Source organism: Loxodonta africana, chromosome 24 (assembly GCF_030014295.1).
Source record: "Loxodonta africana isolate mLoxAfr1 chromosome 24, mLoxAfr1.hap2, whole genome shotgun sequence".
In the NCBI taxonomy this organism is placed as follows: domain Eukaryota; kingdom Metazoa; phylum Chordata; class Mammalia; order Proboscidea; family Elephantidae; genus Loxodonta; species Loxodonta africana.
This window is the reverse complement of record NC_087365.1, coordinates 31,122,127-31,138,874: the sequence shown is the minus strand read 5'-3', so window position 1 is coordinate 31,138,874 and position 16,748 is coordinate 31,122,127. Positions and strand designations below refer to the sequence as shown.

Below are 16,748 nucleotides of genomic sequence, written 5' to 3'. Positions count from 1 at the left end.
AGACAGAAAACAAATAAGGTGAGCCCTATGACTGCCCCAATTAAAGATCACCAGGCATGCAAAGAAGCAAGAAAATATAAGAAAAAAAAAAAAATCCATAGAGGAGAAAAATCAATCAAACTGAACTGATACAGATGTTAGACTTTGTAGACAACACTAAAACTAGAGACATGCTAAGATACACCAACTCCTCACTTACCGACTATCTCATTATCTGACATTTCGGATTTATGACAATAGTAAAAAATCTACTATCTGACTATTTGGTGCAGTAATGAGGTGGCAGGCATGGTGGCAATGGCTGAAGAATGTCTCCTCCCTCAAGGCAGGTCTCCGGGTGGCGTCTGGGAAGCTGGGCTGCACTGACCCTTGCTGCTCCCTGCTGCAAGCAGGGGTGCCACATCCAGAAGGCAAAAGGGGCCAGCTTCCTCCATGGCCGTGGACTCCTGGGGACATGCAGGCAGCACCAAGCCTTAGGTGCCCGTTCTGGATTCCCAGCTCTTTTGCAGCATGAGGCCCTGCAGCTCAAAATGGCTGAGGGGTGGAAAGGGAGGAATGAAAGAGCCACCGAAAAGGGAGAGGGTGTTCGGAGGAAATGTGTGTGAGTTTAATGACTTCCCAAAGTAAGCCAAACTGGGCCTGAAGCCTCCATCTTGATGAGCCAGGTACAGGGCCAGGCTCCTAGTGCCCTCCCACGAAGCCCAGAGCTTTTTAAGGCAGTATTGAGGGAAGCTCTGACCCAGTACAGGCAGAAGGTGAAGTTGCTGAGCCATAGGTGCTCCAGTCACACAGCCAGCTTTATCCAGCTCTGTCTCCTCCAAGCCTCCTTCTCCACAGAGGAATAATCCATAACCGCACTTGTCACAGTGATGAGCTCATCAATAAATCTTAGCTGTTACTGTTTCTATGATCATATTTTCTAAATAAAAAAAAATCAGACAAATGGATGGTCTGAAAACATAAAAAAAAATCCTCCATTTTCACATAACGACCTGGTCTCTGGAACCTAACCATGCTGATAAGAGGAGAGTGAGTATATAAAGAAAACACAAATCGAACTTCTAAAGATGAAAAACTACTCTGGATGAGATTAACAACAGATTAGCCATTACAAAAGAAAATGTCCATGAACCTGAAGATGCAGTACACCCAACTCAGTTATTGACACGGTTAGGTTCCAAAAACCAGGTCATTATGCAAAAATCAGCACTAGGGTGACTGGCATCAGATCACAACATGAAGAATGACTACATCATTACATAACTGCCAAATTACATCATTACATAACTGCCAAACCACTGAGAATCATGGCCCAGCCGAGTTGACACATAACCTTAACCATCACAGCCACCGTTACTCTCTCCTCGCACCTTGGCATTCGTTACTGCCAGACGTATGTCACTGATGTGCAAAATCGTTGGATAGTAGGTTTTTTACTATTGTCGTAAATGTGAAATGTGGCATAATGAGATAGTCAATAAGTGAGGAGTAGGTGTAATAGAAACTATCCAAAATAAAACACAGAAAGAAATTTTTTTTTTTAAGTTACAAGAGAATCCGTAAGCTGTAGAACAACTTCAAATGGCCTAACATATGTGTAACTGGAGTTGCTGAACCAAAAAATAGGTCTGGAAAAAAAACAGTTGAAATTTAAAAAAATTTTGTATTTAAAAAATAACAAACCCCAAACACAAGAAACATGAAGAAAACTACCAAGGCACATCATAATCAAAGTGCTGAAAATCAGTGATATAAAGAAAAATATTAAAAGGGCTAAAAGGAAAAAAAAAAGAAAAAAAAGATGTTATATACAGAAGACAAAAATAAGGATGATAGGTTTCTCAGTGAGAGTAATCCACGTGAGAAAACAGCGGACCAACATCTTTAAAGTACTGAAAGAAAAAAAATGTCAACATAGAATTCTATACCCAGCAAAAGTCTTTCAAAAAACAAAGGTAAAATAAAGACTTTTCCAGACATACACAAGCTGAAAGAATTCATCACCAACAGGCCCACATTACAAGAAATGTTAAAGGAAGGCCTTTGGGCAGAAAGGAAATGACACCAAATGGAAACATCATCTACATAAAGGAATAAAGAATACCAGAAATGGTAACTACATGGGTAAATGAGATTTTTTTTTTTTTTTAATTTAAGCATCTTTAAAAGGATGGCTGACTGTTAAAACTGTTTTGTTTAAATGAAATTTTGTTTAAATGAAAATAAGAACAATGTATTATGGGGTTTATATAACTATGTCTAAGTAAAATGTATGACAACAATAGCATAAAGGCTGGGGGGAGGGGGCAAAAAAAGAAGTATACTGTTGTAAGGTTCTTATGCTATATGTGAAGTGGTATACCACTTGAATATAGACTGATAAGTTAAAAATGTATGCACTATAAATCCTAAAGCAACCACTAAAATGACAACGCAGAGTTATAGCTAATAAACCAACAAGGGAGATAAAAAGGAAATCATAAATAATAATACTCAATTCCTTTGTCCCTCCCTCTGGGTTTTCCCCACATGGAAAACTCCACCCTGGGATAAACCCTGTTATCTGCTTGAACACCCACACTGATGGTCCAAGTTACATAACAGGTCAGATTCACAGCAGTCAAAATTCACTATCCCAAAAGGACCCAGGACACTGCCCGACAGCACTACTACACTCCTCTCCCCTGAACAGTTTACTCTCCCATTCCCTCAGCGGCTATTTCACACCTTCACCACTGTCTTCACTCCAGAACCATCACTCCACACTCAGCAAAACCACATCTCCTCCTTTAACAGAAAGAAGCCAACAGGAATTCCCTCCGCCTTCCATCTGCACCTGCATGCCACCTCCTCTACTTTTTCTGACAGGAAGACAGAAAAATATTTAAAAAGTGATAAAGCACTTTCCTTTAAGACAGAGCCAGTGGTTTTAAAAGTTCCTAGACCCAAACTAATCATTTCCCCATAAGATGTAACTTCCCAAGACCTTGAGAGATGTGAAAAAACCAAACAACAAAATCAGGGAGAAGAGATACTTATTCCAGGCCAGGTCACTGGAAGACTTTTTAAATGTGTGCAACACCAGTCCTTGCTTATTATCAGCACTGACAAAGGGAAGAATGTGCCTGAACTGCAGCTCTGCCCAAAGCTTGCCAAATGGCTACTGCGGGGTTTCCCACCAGCCAGGCAGTCTTCCTCCCCCGTGGTGAACTTGAGGCTTTCCGCCTGTTATATAAACAAGCCAAAGATGGCCTCTGTGTACTGGCTCCAGGTTGTTTAGTCTTCATAGCAAGTTGAGACCTGTTAGCCTACAAAAGGCTGCCCATGCTAAACTCAAATGTGTACACATTCAATTGTTTTAAAAATGGCCTAAATAAGCAGGTATTAGCTACCTACAGCCTACCTTTTTTTATATACCCTGTGAAAATGTGCCCATCTTGTAGCCCTAGGTAAGACAGAATACTATAGTTATAAGGACCCTAGGACACTGCTGTCCTTTGGAGTTTTCTGACCCTGACACTCCCCTCTTCCTCTTCCTCTTCCTGGTGACACCCTGTACGTATGCTTCTGGAAGACCTCCTACTGTGGGGGTACCACCCCCTAGGCGCAGCGGCCAATATGTGGGCCCCAATAAATAGCTTGTGGAGTAAAAACTATCTTGTGGTCATATCTTTTTCCATGATCAGCCCTGAACTCCCTCGAACTCACTTCAGTGCCCTAGCAAAGGGCTCCTTAACTCTCAATTCACTCTGTGCAAAGTAGAGATGAAACAATTGGATATGCTGAATGTCATCTTTTAAAGCATGACTTAAATTCAATCTCGGTATTTAACTATCTTTATTTTCACAATAAATGGATAAAAAAGGGAATAGGGGACAGTAGGGATTACACTGTGACTTTAAATTCTAGTTAGAAAATTAAGACATATATTAAAGTCCAGCTAATTGTTTAAAGGAAATTATGACACGGAGTCTGATCTAGACAGGTGTGCACTGTCAGGCATGAGTAGGTAAAAAAAACTCTGGAAAAACAAGTTCTTTCCATGCCCCAGTGACAAAGAATGAAGGTTCTTGGTTTGAAGTACAGAGCAGCTCTTCTCCCCAGGTGGTATCTGCGGCTCACGGCTGAGTTTAGCAGTGGAATCGGGTGGAGAACTTGGGAGACATGGGCACAGTCAGAGGCTGGTCACTTGACTTAACCTCCACAGCCTGGTACTTACGTATGGGATTTGCCTTGTGCACCTGCACAGGAAAGAAAAAGTTACCATTGATGAGGAAGTTAGAGAACTATACTTGGTTTTTAAATTTTTCTTTCTGAAATTATGATCATGTAATTTTATAGATCCCAGTCACTAATTAAAAAAAAAAAAGGCAACACTATAATGGAAAAGCATATGAACCTTGGATTCCAAATAGGTTTTAATCTTTGTCTTCTGGGTCCCTCAGCTTTTACTAAAGAACGTCAAGCCTATATCCAATTTGACTATTAATTATTAGGGTATAACGGGGCTCTACTCAATTGCAGCAGAGAATTGTTACACTAAGAATTTCCCAGAGTACAATCTTAAGTTTCCTGTCCCTTAATATTCACCAAAAGTATGGAAAAACAATAATCAGGGAGTTGCCGGGAGATGGTCTCCTCCGTTCTTCCAAGTAGTCTTAAAATCAACCCTGAATCAAGCTGTATCAGAAGAGAGGTAGCTAGTGTTGACTGAAGTATGCTATCAACCTACACTGAGAATTGCTGTAAGAAACAGTCCTATGATGGTGTCAAATGCAAGAGGCAGGTACCACATGTTGAAGAAAAACCAAAGAAGCTGAAGCTAGAAAAAGGGCTGGCTTTGTGAGTGCCTGCAGAATGGGATTTGTATTATCTTTTCATCCAGTCAGCAAATAGTAGCCTGGATTTTGCCAAGAAGCTAGTCCCCTGAATAGTTAATTCCTGTGGCAAGGTCACCTCTGCCCAGAGCTGTGTACCAGCTGCTGGCCTAGCACTTTCAGACAAAAGCTCAACAACTTGTATAGTTCCATATTCATCCATTTATTAATCATATGAAGTTCCATCTAAAACTATCTTTTTCCTCACCAATGCAGTTAATGTAGCTTGCTGCCCTCTTAGCAAAAGGGTCCTTAAGGTGAATTAAGATTTCTTTTTAGTTATCTAAACTAAAAAGACTTGACTGAACTCGAGTCAATTCTGACTCACAGCAACCCTATAGGACAGAGCAGAACTGCCCCATAGGGTTTCCAAGCCTGTAACCATTAGGGAAGCAGACTGCCACATCATCCTCCCATGGAGCGGCTGCTGAGTTTAAACTGCTGATCTTTCAGTTTAGCAGCTGAGCACTTAAGCACTACACCACCAGGGCTCCTTATACACGATAACTCCAAGGAATTGGGGCCAAGAATTAAAAGGAAAACAAATATACAGTCGCCACACAATTCCCATGTCCTTCTTACTTATTTTCTTGTCTAATCGTAAAAACATAAGTTGAAACAAAATATACTGGAAGGTGCCTGCTAAAGGGTACGAGGTTTCTTTTTGAAGTGATGAAAATGTTCCAATACTGACTGTGGTGACAGATGCACATATCTGTGAATACACTAAAAACTAGTAACATGTACGTTCTAATTGGGTGGAAACCCTGGTGGCGTAGCGGTTAAGTGCTACAGCTGCTAGCCAAAGAGTTGGCAGTTCGAATCCGCCAGGCACTCCTTAGAAACTCTATGGGGCAGTTCTACTCTGTCCTATAGGGTTGCTATGAGTCGGAATTGACTCGACGGCACTGGGTTTGGTTTTGGGTTTTTAATTGGGTAAATTGTATGATATGTAAATTATATTTCAATAAAGCTTTTTTTAAAAAAGATTCTTCTAAAGGTCAGAAGGAAATGATGATAAAATATAAATAAATGAATAAATAAGAGAAAGAATCTTATGAAATGTATCACTGTGCATGGGTATATGATATGGCATCCTTACAAAAATTCTGTCTGAACTCAGTATCAAGGATTTTGTGAAAAATTGGCTTGTTTTTATCTCATGAATGTTGTAAGTTTTATAACTGATAGGTTGGTTACTAAAAAGGGACAAAATTATGGCCCATACTTAGGCGAGATATGGATCACAATGTATACATCTTTAGTTTTGTTCACATCTCATCTTTGTAGTCACCCTTGGGGGTTTGTGTGTTTTCCCCCTTATACTTGTTGCCCTTGATGTATCCTTATAGGCTGCCTTAGATCTTTCTGGAGCAAGGAAAGGTTTAGGCAAAACAAAACAGAGACAGCTTGAGTCAGTCGGTACGCATGCTGTCCAGTTACCAGTTCTTTCCGTAGCTGGGCCAGCTCCTCCTTCTTCTGCTCTTCCTCCTGTTGCTTGATCTCCTCCAAATGTTGGACTTTCTGGGCTTCTATCTCAGCCATTTTCTTCTCCAGCTCTTGCCGCTCCTGGGCTCTCTTCTCTGTGGCCAGTTGAAAAGGTTCCTGAACTAGAGAACCGACAAGGTCTTTTGAGTGCAGAACAGAGAAAATATTGGTGCACAAGCCAGACATGCATAACTTAGCACCCAGAGATCCAGCAGTGGTACAGACATGCATGGCAACACTGAGCTCTCAAAAAAACACCACTGGGAGAAAGGTGGGGGTATGTAAACCACATACAAAGAGCCTTAGAGTTTTAAGCATTGGAAAGACCCTTGGAAATCATCTAGTGTAATCAGGAGGTAAGCAAGGCCCACAGAGGTAAAGTAACTTTGTTCAAAATAAAAACTACATAGTGATTTTGAGACAGGTGCAGAAGAATTTTAATTTCCTGACACCCCATTCAGTACATAAGGAGTCAAGTGTTTTTTATCTAAGGCTTGCTTTAATGATGAACTCCAGAAATACCTCCTGACTCTCCTTCGCTTGCTTACTTGCTACTCTAGGGGTGGGGAAAGCCTATAACTGTTGTTGAAATGCCAGGTGTCTCTCCCAAGGCTCCTGTTACATGAATCTGGCCCCAATACGTTCTGTAACTCAACATAGCTGCTGTGTTCAACAAAGGCAAAATATTGGTTCAAGGGGAAGAAAGGCTACAATCCTCTGAAGCCAAATGCTTCTGGTTTTTATAGCATTATAATAACACAACTGAGTCAAAGGCGTTCCCCTGGGAAGTCTGACAATTCTGCTGCAATGCTCCAAATTTACATAAAATACTACCAGCGACTGGTTTTTTCTCTTTCTTCGGAACAAAGGGCTCCTGGGAGATGACCATGTTTGGACGAGCCTTGAAGCAAGCTGCTTCCTTCTGCTGTTTCAGTTCTTCCTCCAGCTATTAAGAAAGTAAGTCTATCAGATAAGTAACTACACAACTTTCCATGACTACCGCCTCAATGACTCAAGTTCTAACGTTTCTGAACTGCTTCATCAATAAAGACAGATGATTTAATGTAAACCCCAGTTAAAATCTCTCACACAAGCTTTATAATGAATAAATCAGACTGACAGCATCTGAATCCACTGAGAACTAGAAAGAATCTTTAAGGTACTTTTAAGACCCATCTTAACTCATAAAACAATAAATAACTAGACATTAATGCCCCCTGATGTGATTCATCAGGAACTACACAATATCACTTACATTCTTCCCCCTAAAAAATAATCTAACCAGCATATAATCAAGCCTCTAGATTTAACTACCCATTTATAGATAGTATTGGGGTTAGAGAAACATGTTAAACAACACCATGGGAATGCAACCAGCAAATCCAGATTGTGGGAAATGTATAGGACAAACAACACGGTTTATCCAACAAATAAAATGCAAGGAGGGGAACCTATAGATTAAAAGAGATTTAGAGATTTATCAGACAAATGCAATATGTGGACCTCACTTGGATCTTGATTTCTACAATTCGACTGTTTAAAAAAATTATGAGTGATTTGGGGATATGTGAATGCTGAGTATTTGTCAATATTAAGAAATTACTGTTAATTTTTTAAGTGTGATAATATTATTTCTTTATTTTTAAAAAGTCCTTGTCTTTTAAAGATACATGCTTAAGTATTTTTGCATGAAATTAGGTTATCTAGAATTTGTTTCAAAATAATGCTTTCTAGGGAGAAGTATCCAGTATAGGGATAAGTAGGCAGCCGCAAGGACAAAATAAGATCTTTTGTGTTGTGATCATCACACAACCAGGCGATGGTTTCATGGAAGTTCATCACGTGATTCTCTCTCCTTTTATATATGTCTGAAAATTTTTAAATTTTCTTCTTGTGGAAAACACCCCCCCAGACAGTCTATGTTTTGGTCCTTGTGAAGGGGAGATTCACTTCTACTTCAAAGCAATAGTCTTAAGTTCTGCTGGAGAACAATGCCAGGAGGTAACCTTGGTTCAGCCACGTGAGCAATCACATCTCTTGGGCTTTTCGAGAGGTGACTTCCTACAAAGATAGTCCAGAGCTCCTTTTGGGCAGAGTACACAATAAGTGATTTCAGTGGGCTGAACAGTGTCCCCCCAAAATTCGTGCCCATTTGGAATCTCAAAATGTGACTTTATTTGGAAATGGGGTCTTTGCAGATGTAATCAAGATGAAGTCGTAATAGGTTAAAATGGGTCCTAAATCCAATATGACTGGTATCCTTATAAAAAAAATAAGAGGACACACAGAGACAGAAACACAGGGAGAACACAAAGTGACGACAGAGGAAGCGATTAGAGTGAAGTGTCTACAAGCCAAAGAATGCCAAGGGTGGCCAACCACCACCAGAAGCTAAGAAAAAGGCATGAAACAGATTCTTCCCTTGAGCCTTCAAGGAGAGCATGCTCCTGCAATACTTTGATTTCACACTGTGAGAGAATAAATTTCTGTTGTTTTAAGCCACCCAGTTTGTGGTAATTTGTTAGGGAAGCCCTAGGAAACTATTACAGTGGTGATATAAAAGTACTGACAAAATTAGGGACTTGGGAATTTTTTTCTAGGTTGGTCGTAATTAGGTTCATTTAGACCAGCCAAAAGCCAATTGTTTTTAATCACCTGTCATCTATTAAAAAAAAAACAAATAGCATACTATATTGAGAAGAACACACCATATTGAAAATCTATTCTCACCATAGTGGTTCTCATCAAAGCACCAATAGAAGGGAGTAAACATTTAATGAATGAGTCTAATAGATGGAATAGATATATCTTTAAAGTCAAGGGCTTTTTGCAAAGAAGTTTCCGGGATAAAATGAATGCTTCAAAGGTCAGCGGAGCAAGGGCGGGGGTTTGGGGACCATGGTTTAAGGGGACTTCTAAGTCAATTGGCAAAATAATTCTATTATGAAAACATTCTGCATCCCACTTTGAAATGTGGCGTCTGGGGTCTTAAATGCTAACAAGCGGCCATCTAAGATGCATCAATTGGTCTCAACCCACCTGGAGCAAAGGAGAATGAAGAACACCAAAGTCACACGATAACTAAGAGCCCAAGAGACAGAAAGGGCCACATGAACCAGAGACCTACATCATCCTGAGACCAGAAAACTAGTTGGTGCCCGGCCACAATCGACGACTGCCCTGACAGGGAGCGCAACAGAGAACCCCTGAGGGAGCAGAAGATCAGTGGGATGCGGACCCCAAATTTGCATAAAAAGACCATACTTAATGGTCTGACTGAGACTAGAGAAATCCCAGCAGTCATGGTCCCCAAACCTTCTGTTGGCACAGGACAGGAACCATCCCCGAAGACAACTCATCAGACATGAAAGGGACTGGACAATGGGTAGGTGAGAGATGCTGATGAAGAGTGAGCTAATTATATCAAGTGGTCACTTGAGACTGTGTTGGCATCTCCTGTCTGGAGGGGGGATGGGAGGATAGAGAGAGTTGGAAGCTGGCAAAATTGTCACGAAAGGAGAGACTGGAAGGGCTGACTCATTAGGGGGAGAGCAAGTGGGAGTACGGAGTAAGGTATATATAAACTTATATGTGACAGTCTGACTTGATTTGTAAACGTTCACTTGAAGCTCAATAAAAGTTAATAAAAAAAAAAAGTTAAGGGTTTTTTAAATATACCCTAGGGATGTAATAGAAGTGACACAAACAGACATATGCACACCTATGTTCATTGTAGCACTATTCACAGTAGCAAAAAGATGAAAACAACCCAAGTGCCCATCAAGAAATGAATGGGTATGCAAAAAGTGGTATATAAAACAATGGAATACTACCCAGTGATAAAAATGAGTTTCCAAAACATTTTACAATGTAGATGAACCTGGAGGACATTATACTGAACAAAATAAGTCAATTACAAAAAAATAAATATTGTATATTTTCACTTTTCTGAAATGACAAGAAATGGTAAATATACAGAAACTAATTTAATGTTCATTAGTGGTTATGGGGGGGTGGAGGTGGGGAGAAGTACTCTCTAAGTAGTAGTCACTTTTTGTTTATAGAAGTGGGGAAGGTGTCACCAAATATGGCACAGCATGACTGATGTAACTGAAGTCAATAAGCTATACACAGGGAAAAGGGATGAATGGGCAAATGCTAGCCCTTGTATGGTTCTGCAACAATAACAACAAAAAATTGGCTTGGGCTACAGACACTGATACTAACTAGACATAACCAATCACCTCATGGGATTAGTTCTCTTAGTTTGGGGGCTTAGGGTCATGGTCTCTTGAGACAATCCAGTCAGTTGGCATAACATACTTAAAGTTTATGGTTTACCTGCCAGTGTGGTGAGTAGTGTCTGGGTCTTAAAAGCTTACGAGCAGCCATCTAAGACACAACTATTGTTCTTTATTTATCTCAAACAAAAGAGAATGAAGGAAATCCAAAAATCAGAAAAAGAACTAGACTACAGGACTAATTGTCTGCATGAACCATTTCCTCCTCCACCTTGAGACCAGAACAACTAGATAACCTCCACTACCCCAAATGAACACAACAGATGAACCCTGATAAAAAGGGAGAAAAATGTGGAACAGAACTTAAAATTCTTAAAGAATCCAGACTTACTGGACCTACTGAAGCTGGAGGAGTCCCTGACATTACGTCCCTGTGTTGCTCTTCAAGCCTTGAATTGAAACTATCCCCTGAAGCCACCTATAAATTAAGTAACAGTTTAACCCAAAAGAATAAAGATTGTCACCCCTGAGTATTGCATTTCTTTAAAAAAATATATATCAGACCAAAGGGTCAACAGCTATTTTAAAGCATAGATGAGAAGGTTGGGGCCAGCGAGATTAAGTAAATGGAAGTAAAACAACTAGAGCAGAAATAAAGAGAATGTTGACCCAACGTGAAGAATGTAACCAATGTCACTGATCATGTTTAGAAACTGTGGAATGGGAGCGAGTTTTGCTGTATATATTTTCACCAAAAAAAAAAAGATAAGGACTTTTTTTTTAAACAAACATAGCTACAATACTATTGCCATACTTAAAAAATTAACAGTAATTTCTTAACATTGACAAATACTCAGCAAAGAAGCCAGTCAGTTCTCATATTTCCCAAATGATTATGTAGAGAAGGGGGTCAGCAAACTTTGGCCTGTTTGCCAGATCCGCCTTGTGACCTGTTTTTGTACAGGGGTTGAGCTAAGAATTGTTTTTACATTTTTAAAGGGTTAAAAAACACACACACCCCTCAATATGACAGAGACCACATATGTAACCTACAAAACCAAAGTATTTACTAGCTGGCCCTTTACAGAGAAAGTTTGCAGACTCTGATTTAGAGTTAAGGGCCCCTGAAATAATCCAGTAGGTCAGGTCCCAGATAAACTTCCGGTGTAGTGAGCTTGTCCGTTCTAAAGAAATAATCAGCTAATCATGCACTGACATTTTGGCTGCTCTCCCCATTCCCCACCTGGTGCTTCCAAGTCTCCGTCTTCAGGGCACCTCTTCTGTCTGTCTCTAAACAGAAAGGCTCAGTCTGGGTTACACCTTTCACCTTCTTCTCTGGCAGGTTAATGGTGTCAAAATGGGGCAAAGGAAGTGCCTTGAACTTGGGCATCTAATTGAAAAGAAAACATTAAGATTTAAGATAAGGCCTCTCTAGCCAGAAAGCAACAGCTGCTCCAGAATATTTGGATGAACTTGAAAAACAGGAAAGGCCAGCTAGTTTTCAAAGCAGTATGGTCTGGCAGAAAGAGTCATGGGGCGCAAGATGAATTCTTGGTTTTCCTCCCAATTGTGCCAATAACTGGCAGCGTGTTCTTGGGCAAGTCCCTTACCTTCCTCATTCCAGAAGAGCTACTAAAATGACCTGTCCTATTTACACTCCACAGGGTTCTTAGAGAGATCAAAGGAAGTCAGTGATTTTATAGTTAAAACTGCTACATAAAAGATTATCTTCGATGGATCAAAGAATAGTATATGCTATCTACAGAAATACAAAAACCTACCTCCCCCTTCTGCAGTTCTTTTATTTTCTTCTCCTTCTGTAGCTGACGTTCTTTGTCCCGAGAATCAAAGGAGAAAGGGCATACTTCCAGAGTTCTTGCCTCTGGGATCTGGGGCTTAAAAGGTACCCCATAATGTGGCACAGGTTGAGCTTTTATCACTACTGGCTCCTCCTCTTCCTGAGGGAAAAATTATAGTTTAGAAACAATACTCCTTGTGCTATCCCACCACCTCAGAGCGTGGAGCCTGAGGACATCTTACGAGGCAAGTGGTTATAATTAAGGCAAGTCACTCACCCTCTTAGGTGCCTTAGCTTCCTTTTCTATCAAAGATGGATAATACCAGAATTACCTACCACCTCGCAGGCGCAAGACCAATAAGGCCAACACGAAAGCATTTGGTAAAGTACTAACACAATTACTCTTAAAGGATCTAAAGTTTTTCACAGGAACGTGAAAACAAATATAATCAAACACTGTGAAAGAAGAACAGAAGAAAGGCACTAAAACGAAACATATACCTTAGCCCCTTATTTGACCCTGCCTCCAGACTCCACTAAAACATGTGACTGCATATGAATGGTTGCCAAACCCAGAATAGGACTAAGAAAATTCTTTGGGTTCAAACTGGTAACATAAGATTACTGTGTATTTTAGTTTCAAATGAAACTATAAAAAGGATTATGCTTGAGATCTGCTATAAAATTACCCTAACTCTGGATATTTATAGCTAAAATGGGTGGTGCAACAAGAAACTAGTCTGATCAATGACAGTTTATGTATCCCAATTCCATGAACCATGCCTACAGTCACCTCTGCGACCCTTGGTTTAACGGAGATAGGAAAGGGACAGGTACAAAAGCAGGAGATGCTGCAAGTAGGCAGCTGGAACTCTGAAAAAATTATTTTGTATTTTCTGTATTCTCAATCTGCATATAACAATTTTTTTTTTCCTTTTAATTCTTATGCCTATCTCCTTCCTTGCGCTTCTGCACTGATTAGGACCTCTAGTACAGTGTTAAACAAAAACGGTAACAATATCTTGTTCCCAAGGAAAAACTTCCAACATTTTAATTTTACCATTTACAATGTTTGTAATAGCTCTTGCTTTTAACAGATACTCTCTATCACACGCCTCTCAAACTATCTGTGGTGAAAGACCAGTTTTTAAAAAAAATTTTAATCCATGACCTACCAATACTTTTTATAAAAGAAAATAAAGATGAATTACTAGAATTTTTAAGGGAAAAAAAGAGATAAGTTAATTACAAGTCCAAACTTTTCATTTCTAGATTCAACAGATATAAAATTATGTTTATCACACCCTCAATTTCTGCACTTATCTCACTGCAAATCAGTTAATGGTTTAAGAACCAGCACTAGTCTGTGGACAACTTTTGAGTAGCATGTTTTACCAGATTAAGGCAATTCTCTTTTTTTCTTAGTTTTCTAAGAGAGGATTAGATGGTAGCAATGTATAAAAGTTGATTTTCTAATTTGGATGGTTGTATTATAATAACATAGAGGAATATTCTTGTTTATAGGAAAAATATACTAAAAGTATTCTTTTAGTATAGAAGATGGGTCATGAGGTCGGCAATTTAGTCTCAAATTATTTCTTTACACTGTACTTGTAACTTTTTTGAGCAAAGCAACTTTTGATCCATGTTACAAAGGTGGGCTGATTTTCAATGCTATAGCCTCCGATGCCTAACCCCTTCTCGCTGTTTCCATAAATTTCAATCAGTTATTACTGAGAGTCAGGAGATTCACACCCATGCCAATGAATTTTCTCTTGGAAGAGCCAAAAAAAATGCTCACTCATATTCATTCTTACAGACCACTCTATACAAGGTTGTCTGCCTTTGAATTTCATTAAGTTTTAAAAAGGGTAATACTTAGATTAATTATTGCAGAAGGAAAAAGAAACCCCCTATTCCCAGAGAATCACCTCTTCCTCTTTGCTGAACACTCGGACTCTGTTCTTCAAAGCAAAGGCTGGAGATTTGGGAATGGTGATTGGAAGTACCTTCTTTTCAGGAACACCCTGGGAGGAGGAAGCAACTCAATTAGATATCCCAGAACTCCCACTAGGCTGTAAATTCCTTGTGGGCAAGTAATATATTAATGTTTGGCATTGAAGTGCCTCACTCACATATACACACATATGTATGTATATGTGTGTGCATGTGTGTATGTGCGTATGCATATGATTAAATGAAAGAACAAACCTTGTGTTATAAGATTAAATCCATTCATTAAAGGTAAGTTCATTTGCTAGGAATAAAAAAAGGCTAGTATTTCAATATTTGTTGTTTACCTAAGACAGGCAGGGATGGATTATCAAGACAGAAGAGGAACAAATAACAAGGACATAGAGTTACATATTTTCCGTAAAAATGCAAGGTGTAAAACACGCTAAAAGAGATATTTTATTGCTTCTCCCCTGCTTCTATACTTTAATTGTTCAAAAACAAAACAAAAAAGACTTCCAATGTACCTAGGATCAGAACAGATTCTGCCATTCTCTTAAATCTATTTCTTATACAGCCTCAACAATGAGAATTTATGTTTAAAAACATTATCCTCAAAAGGCAAATGGGAAAACGTATCAGGCAAAGAGTTTAATTTGTCTTTGCCAACAAGTTAGCAAAGAACAAGAACAAGCAGTTCACAAAAATAATCAACAGGATCAATTTCATTAATAATTTTAAAAAATACAATTAAAACAAGGTATTTTTCACCTAGAAGAGACATATTTTAAAAACTGCACCAGTGCTGGCAAGTGTGAAGAGAAGTAGGGACACACACACCGTCGGGTAAGGGTATAGAGTATAAATTGGTACAATCTTTGGGAATCACCTACTAAATTTTTTAATTGTTGCACACTTTCACCCAAATGACACTAGTACTATTTGATTTCTTGCTTCGTTTAGTTTTGTTTTTTAACAACACTCTTAAAAAGAATAAAATATTATAAATAACTCCCTTATCTATCAAGAGAGAATTGGCTAAATCCTTTCTTAAACTGTGGCATAACCATACAATAGAATATTATACAGCCATTAAAAAGAATAAAATAGATATTTCTGACTGAGAATAGGGTCCATAATATTAGAGCAAGGACAAGTTACTGAAAAAAGAGTACAATATTGTTTCTGCGTGTGTTTTTAAAATGACCATGTTGTTGTTTATCGTCGAGTTGATTCTGACTCATAATGACCTTAAAGGACAAAGTAGAATAGCACCATAGGTTTCCTAGGCTTTAATATTTACAAGAGCAGATTGGCAGGTCTTTTTTCCGATGGAGCCACTGGATGTGTTTGTACCGCTGATCTTTCTGTTGGCAGTAGCGTGTTTAATCACTGTGCCATCAGTGCTCCTTAAAGCTACCGTATGACCCAGCAATTCTCCTCCTCGGTATTGAGAGCAGGGACTCAAGCAGATACACACACACACCAGTATTCACTGCAGCGTCACTCACACTATCCACAAAGTGCCCATCGACACCAAAAAAGACCCCTTACTGACCTGACAGAGGCTGGAGAAACCCCAAGAGTATGGCCCCCAGACACCCTTTCAGCTCAGTAATGAAGTCACTCTGGAGGTTCACCCTTCAGCCAAAGATTAGACAGGCCCATAAAACACAATGAGACTAAAGGGGCACAACAGCTCAGGGTCAAGGACTAGAAGGCAAGAGGGGACAGGAAAGCTGGTAATAGGGAACCCAAGGTCAAGAGGAGAAGCGTGTTGACATGTCGTGGGGTTGTTAACCAGTATCATAAAACAGTATGGGTACTAACTGTTTAATGAGAAGCTAGTTTGTTCTGTAAACCTTCATCTAAAGTAGATTAAAAAAAAGTGTCCATCAACAGATAAATGGATAAGCAAAATGTGGTATATTCATACAATGAGATATTATTCAGCCATGAACAGAAATGAAATTCTGATACATGCTACGACATGAATGAACCTTAAAAACATTATGGTGAGTGAAACAAGTTAGACGAAAAGGACAAATATCGTATGATCACACTTACATGAAATATCTAGACTAGGCAAACGCACAGAGATAATAGTTTATTAGCGGTTACCAGAGGCTGGGAGTCGGGGGTGGGAATGGAAGTTACTGTTGAAGGGGTACTGTGTTTTTGTCTGGGGTGAAGTAAAAATTCTGGAAATGAATGGTGGTGATGGTAGCACAACATGTTCAATGTAATTAATGTCACTGAATTGTATACTTAAAAATTGTTAAAATGGCAATATTTTATCACAATAATTTCTTTTAAAGCAAAGTTGTTTTAATTAAACTGTGTATAAGTAATCTTTCCAGATTTTATTTTCTATCATTAGAATACCAAACT

The 16,748-nt window shown here is 39.2% G+C and overlaps 1 protein-coding gene across 3 annotated transcripts in view; it reads right to left on the bottom strand.

The window, feature by feature from the left end:
* Positions 1–3,818: 3,818 nt before the first annotated feature.
* TPX2 (TPX2 microtubule nucleation factor) overlaps positions 3,819–16,748 on the bottom strand; it is a 59,457-nt gene continuing 46,527 nt past the window's right edge. For all 3 annotated transcript variants that reach the window (XM_010591595.3, XM_010591596.3, XM_064275937.1), the window contains exons 12-17: positions 14,336–14,431; positions 12,388–12,564; positions 11,850–11,996; positions 7,200–7,311; positions 6,321–6,487; positions 3,819–4,241 (exon numbers count right to left, since the gene is read on the bottom strand). In XM_010591595.3, the coding sequence (XP_010589897.1) occupies positions 4,131–4,241; positions 6,321–6,487; positions 7,200–7,311; positions 11,850–11,996; positions 12,388–12,564; positions 14,336–14,431 (810 nt within the window). In that variant the 3' untranslated portion in view covers positions 3,819–4,130. The remainder of the gene's footprint in view (positions 4,242–6,320; positions 6,488–7,199; positions 7,312–11,849; positions 11,997–12,387; positions 12,565–14,335; positions 14,432–16,748) is intronic.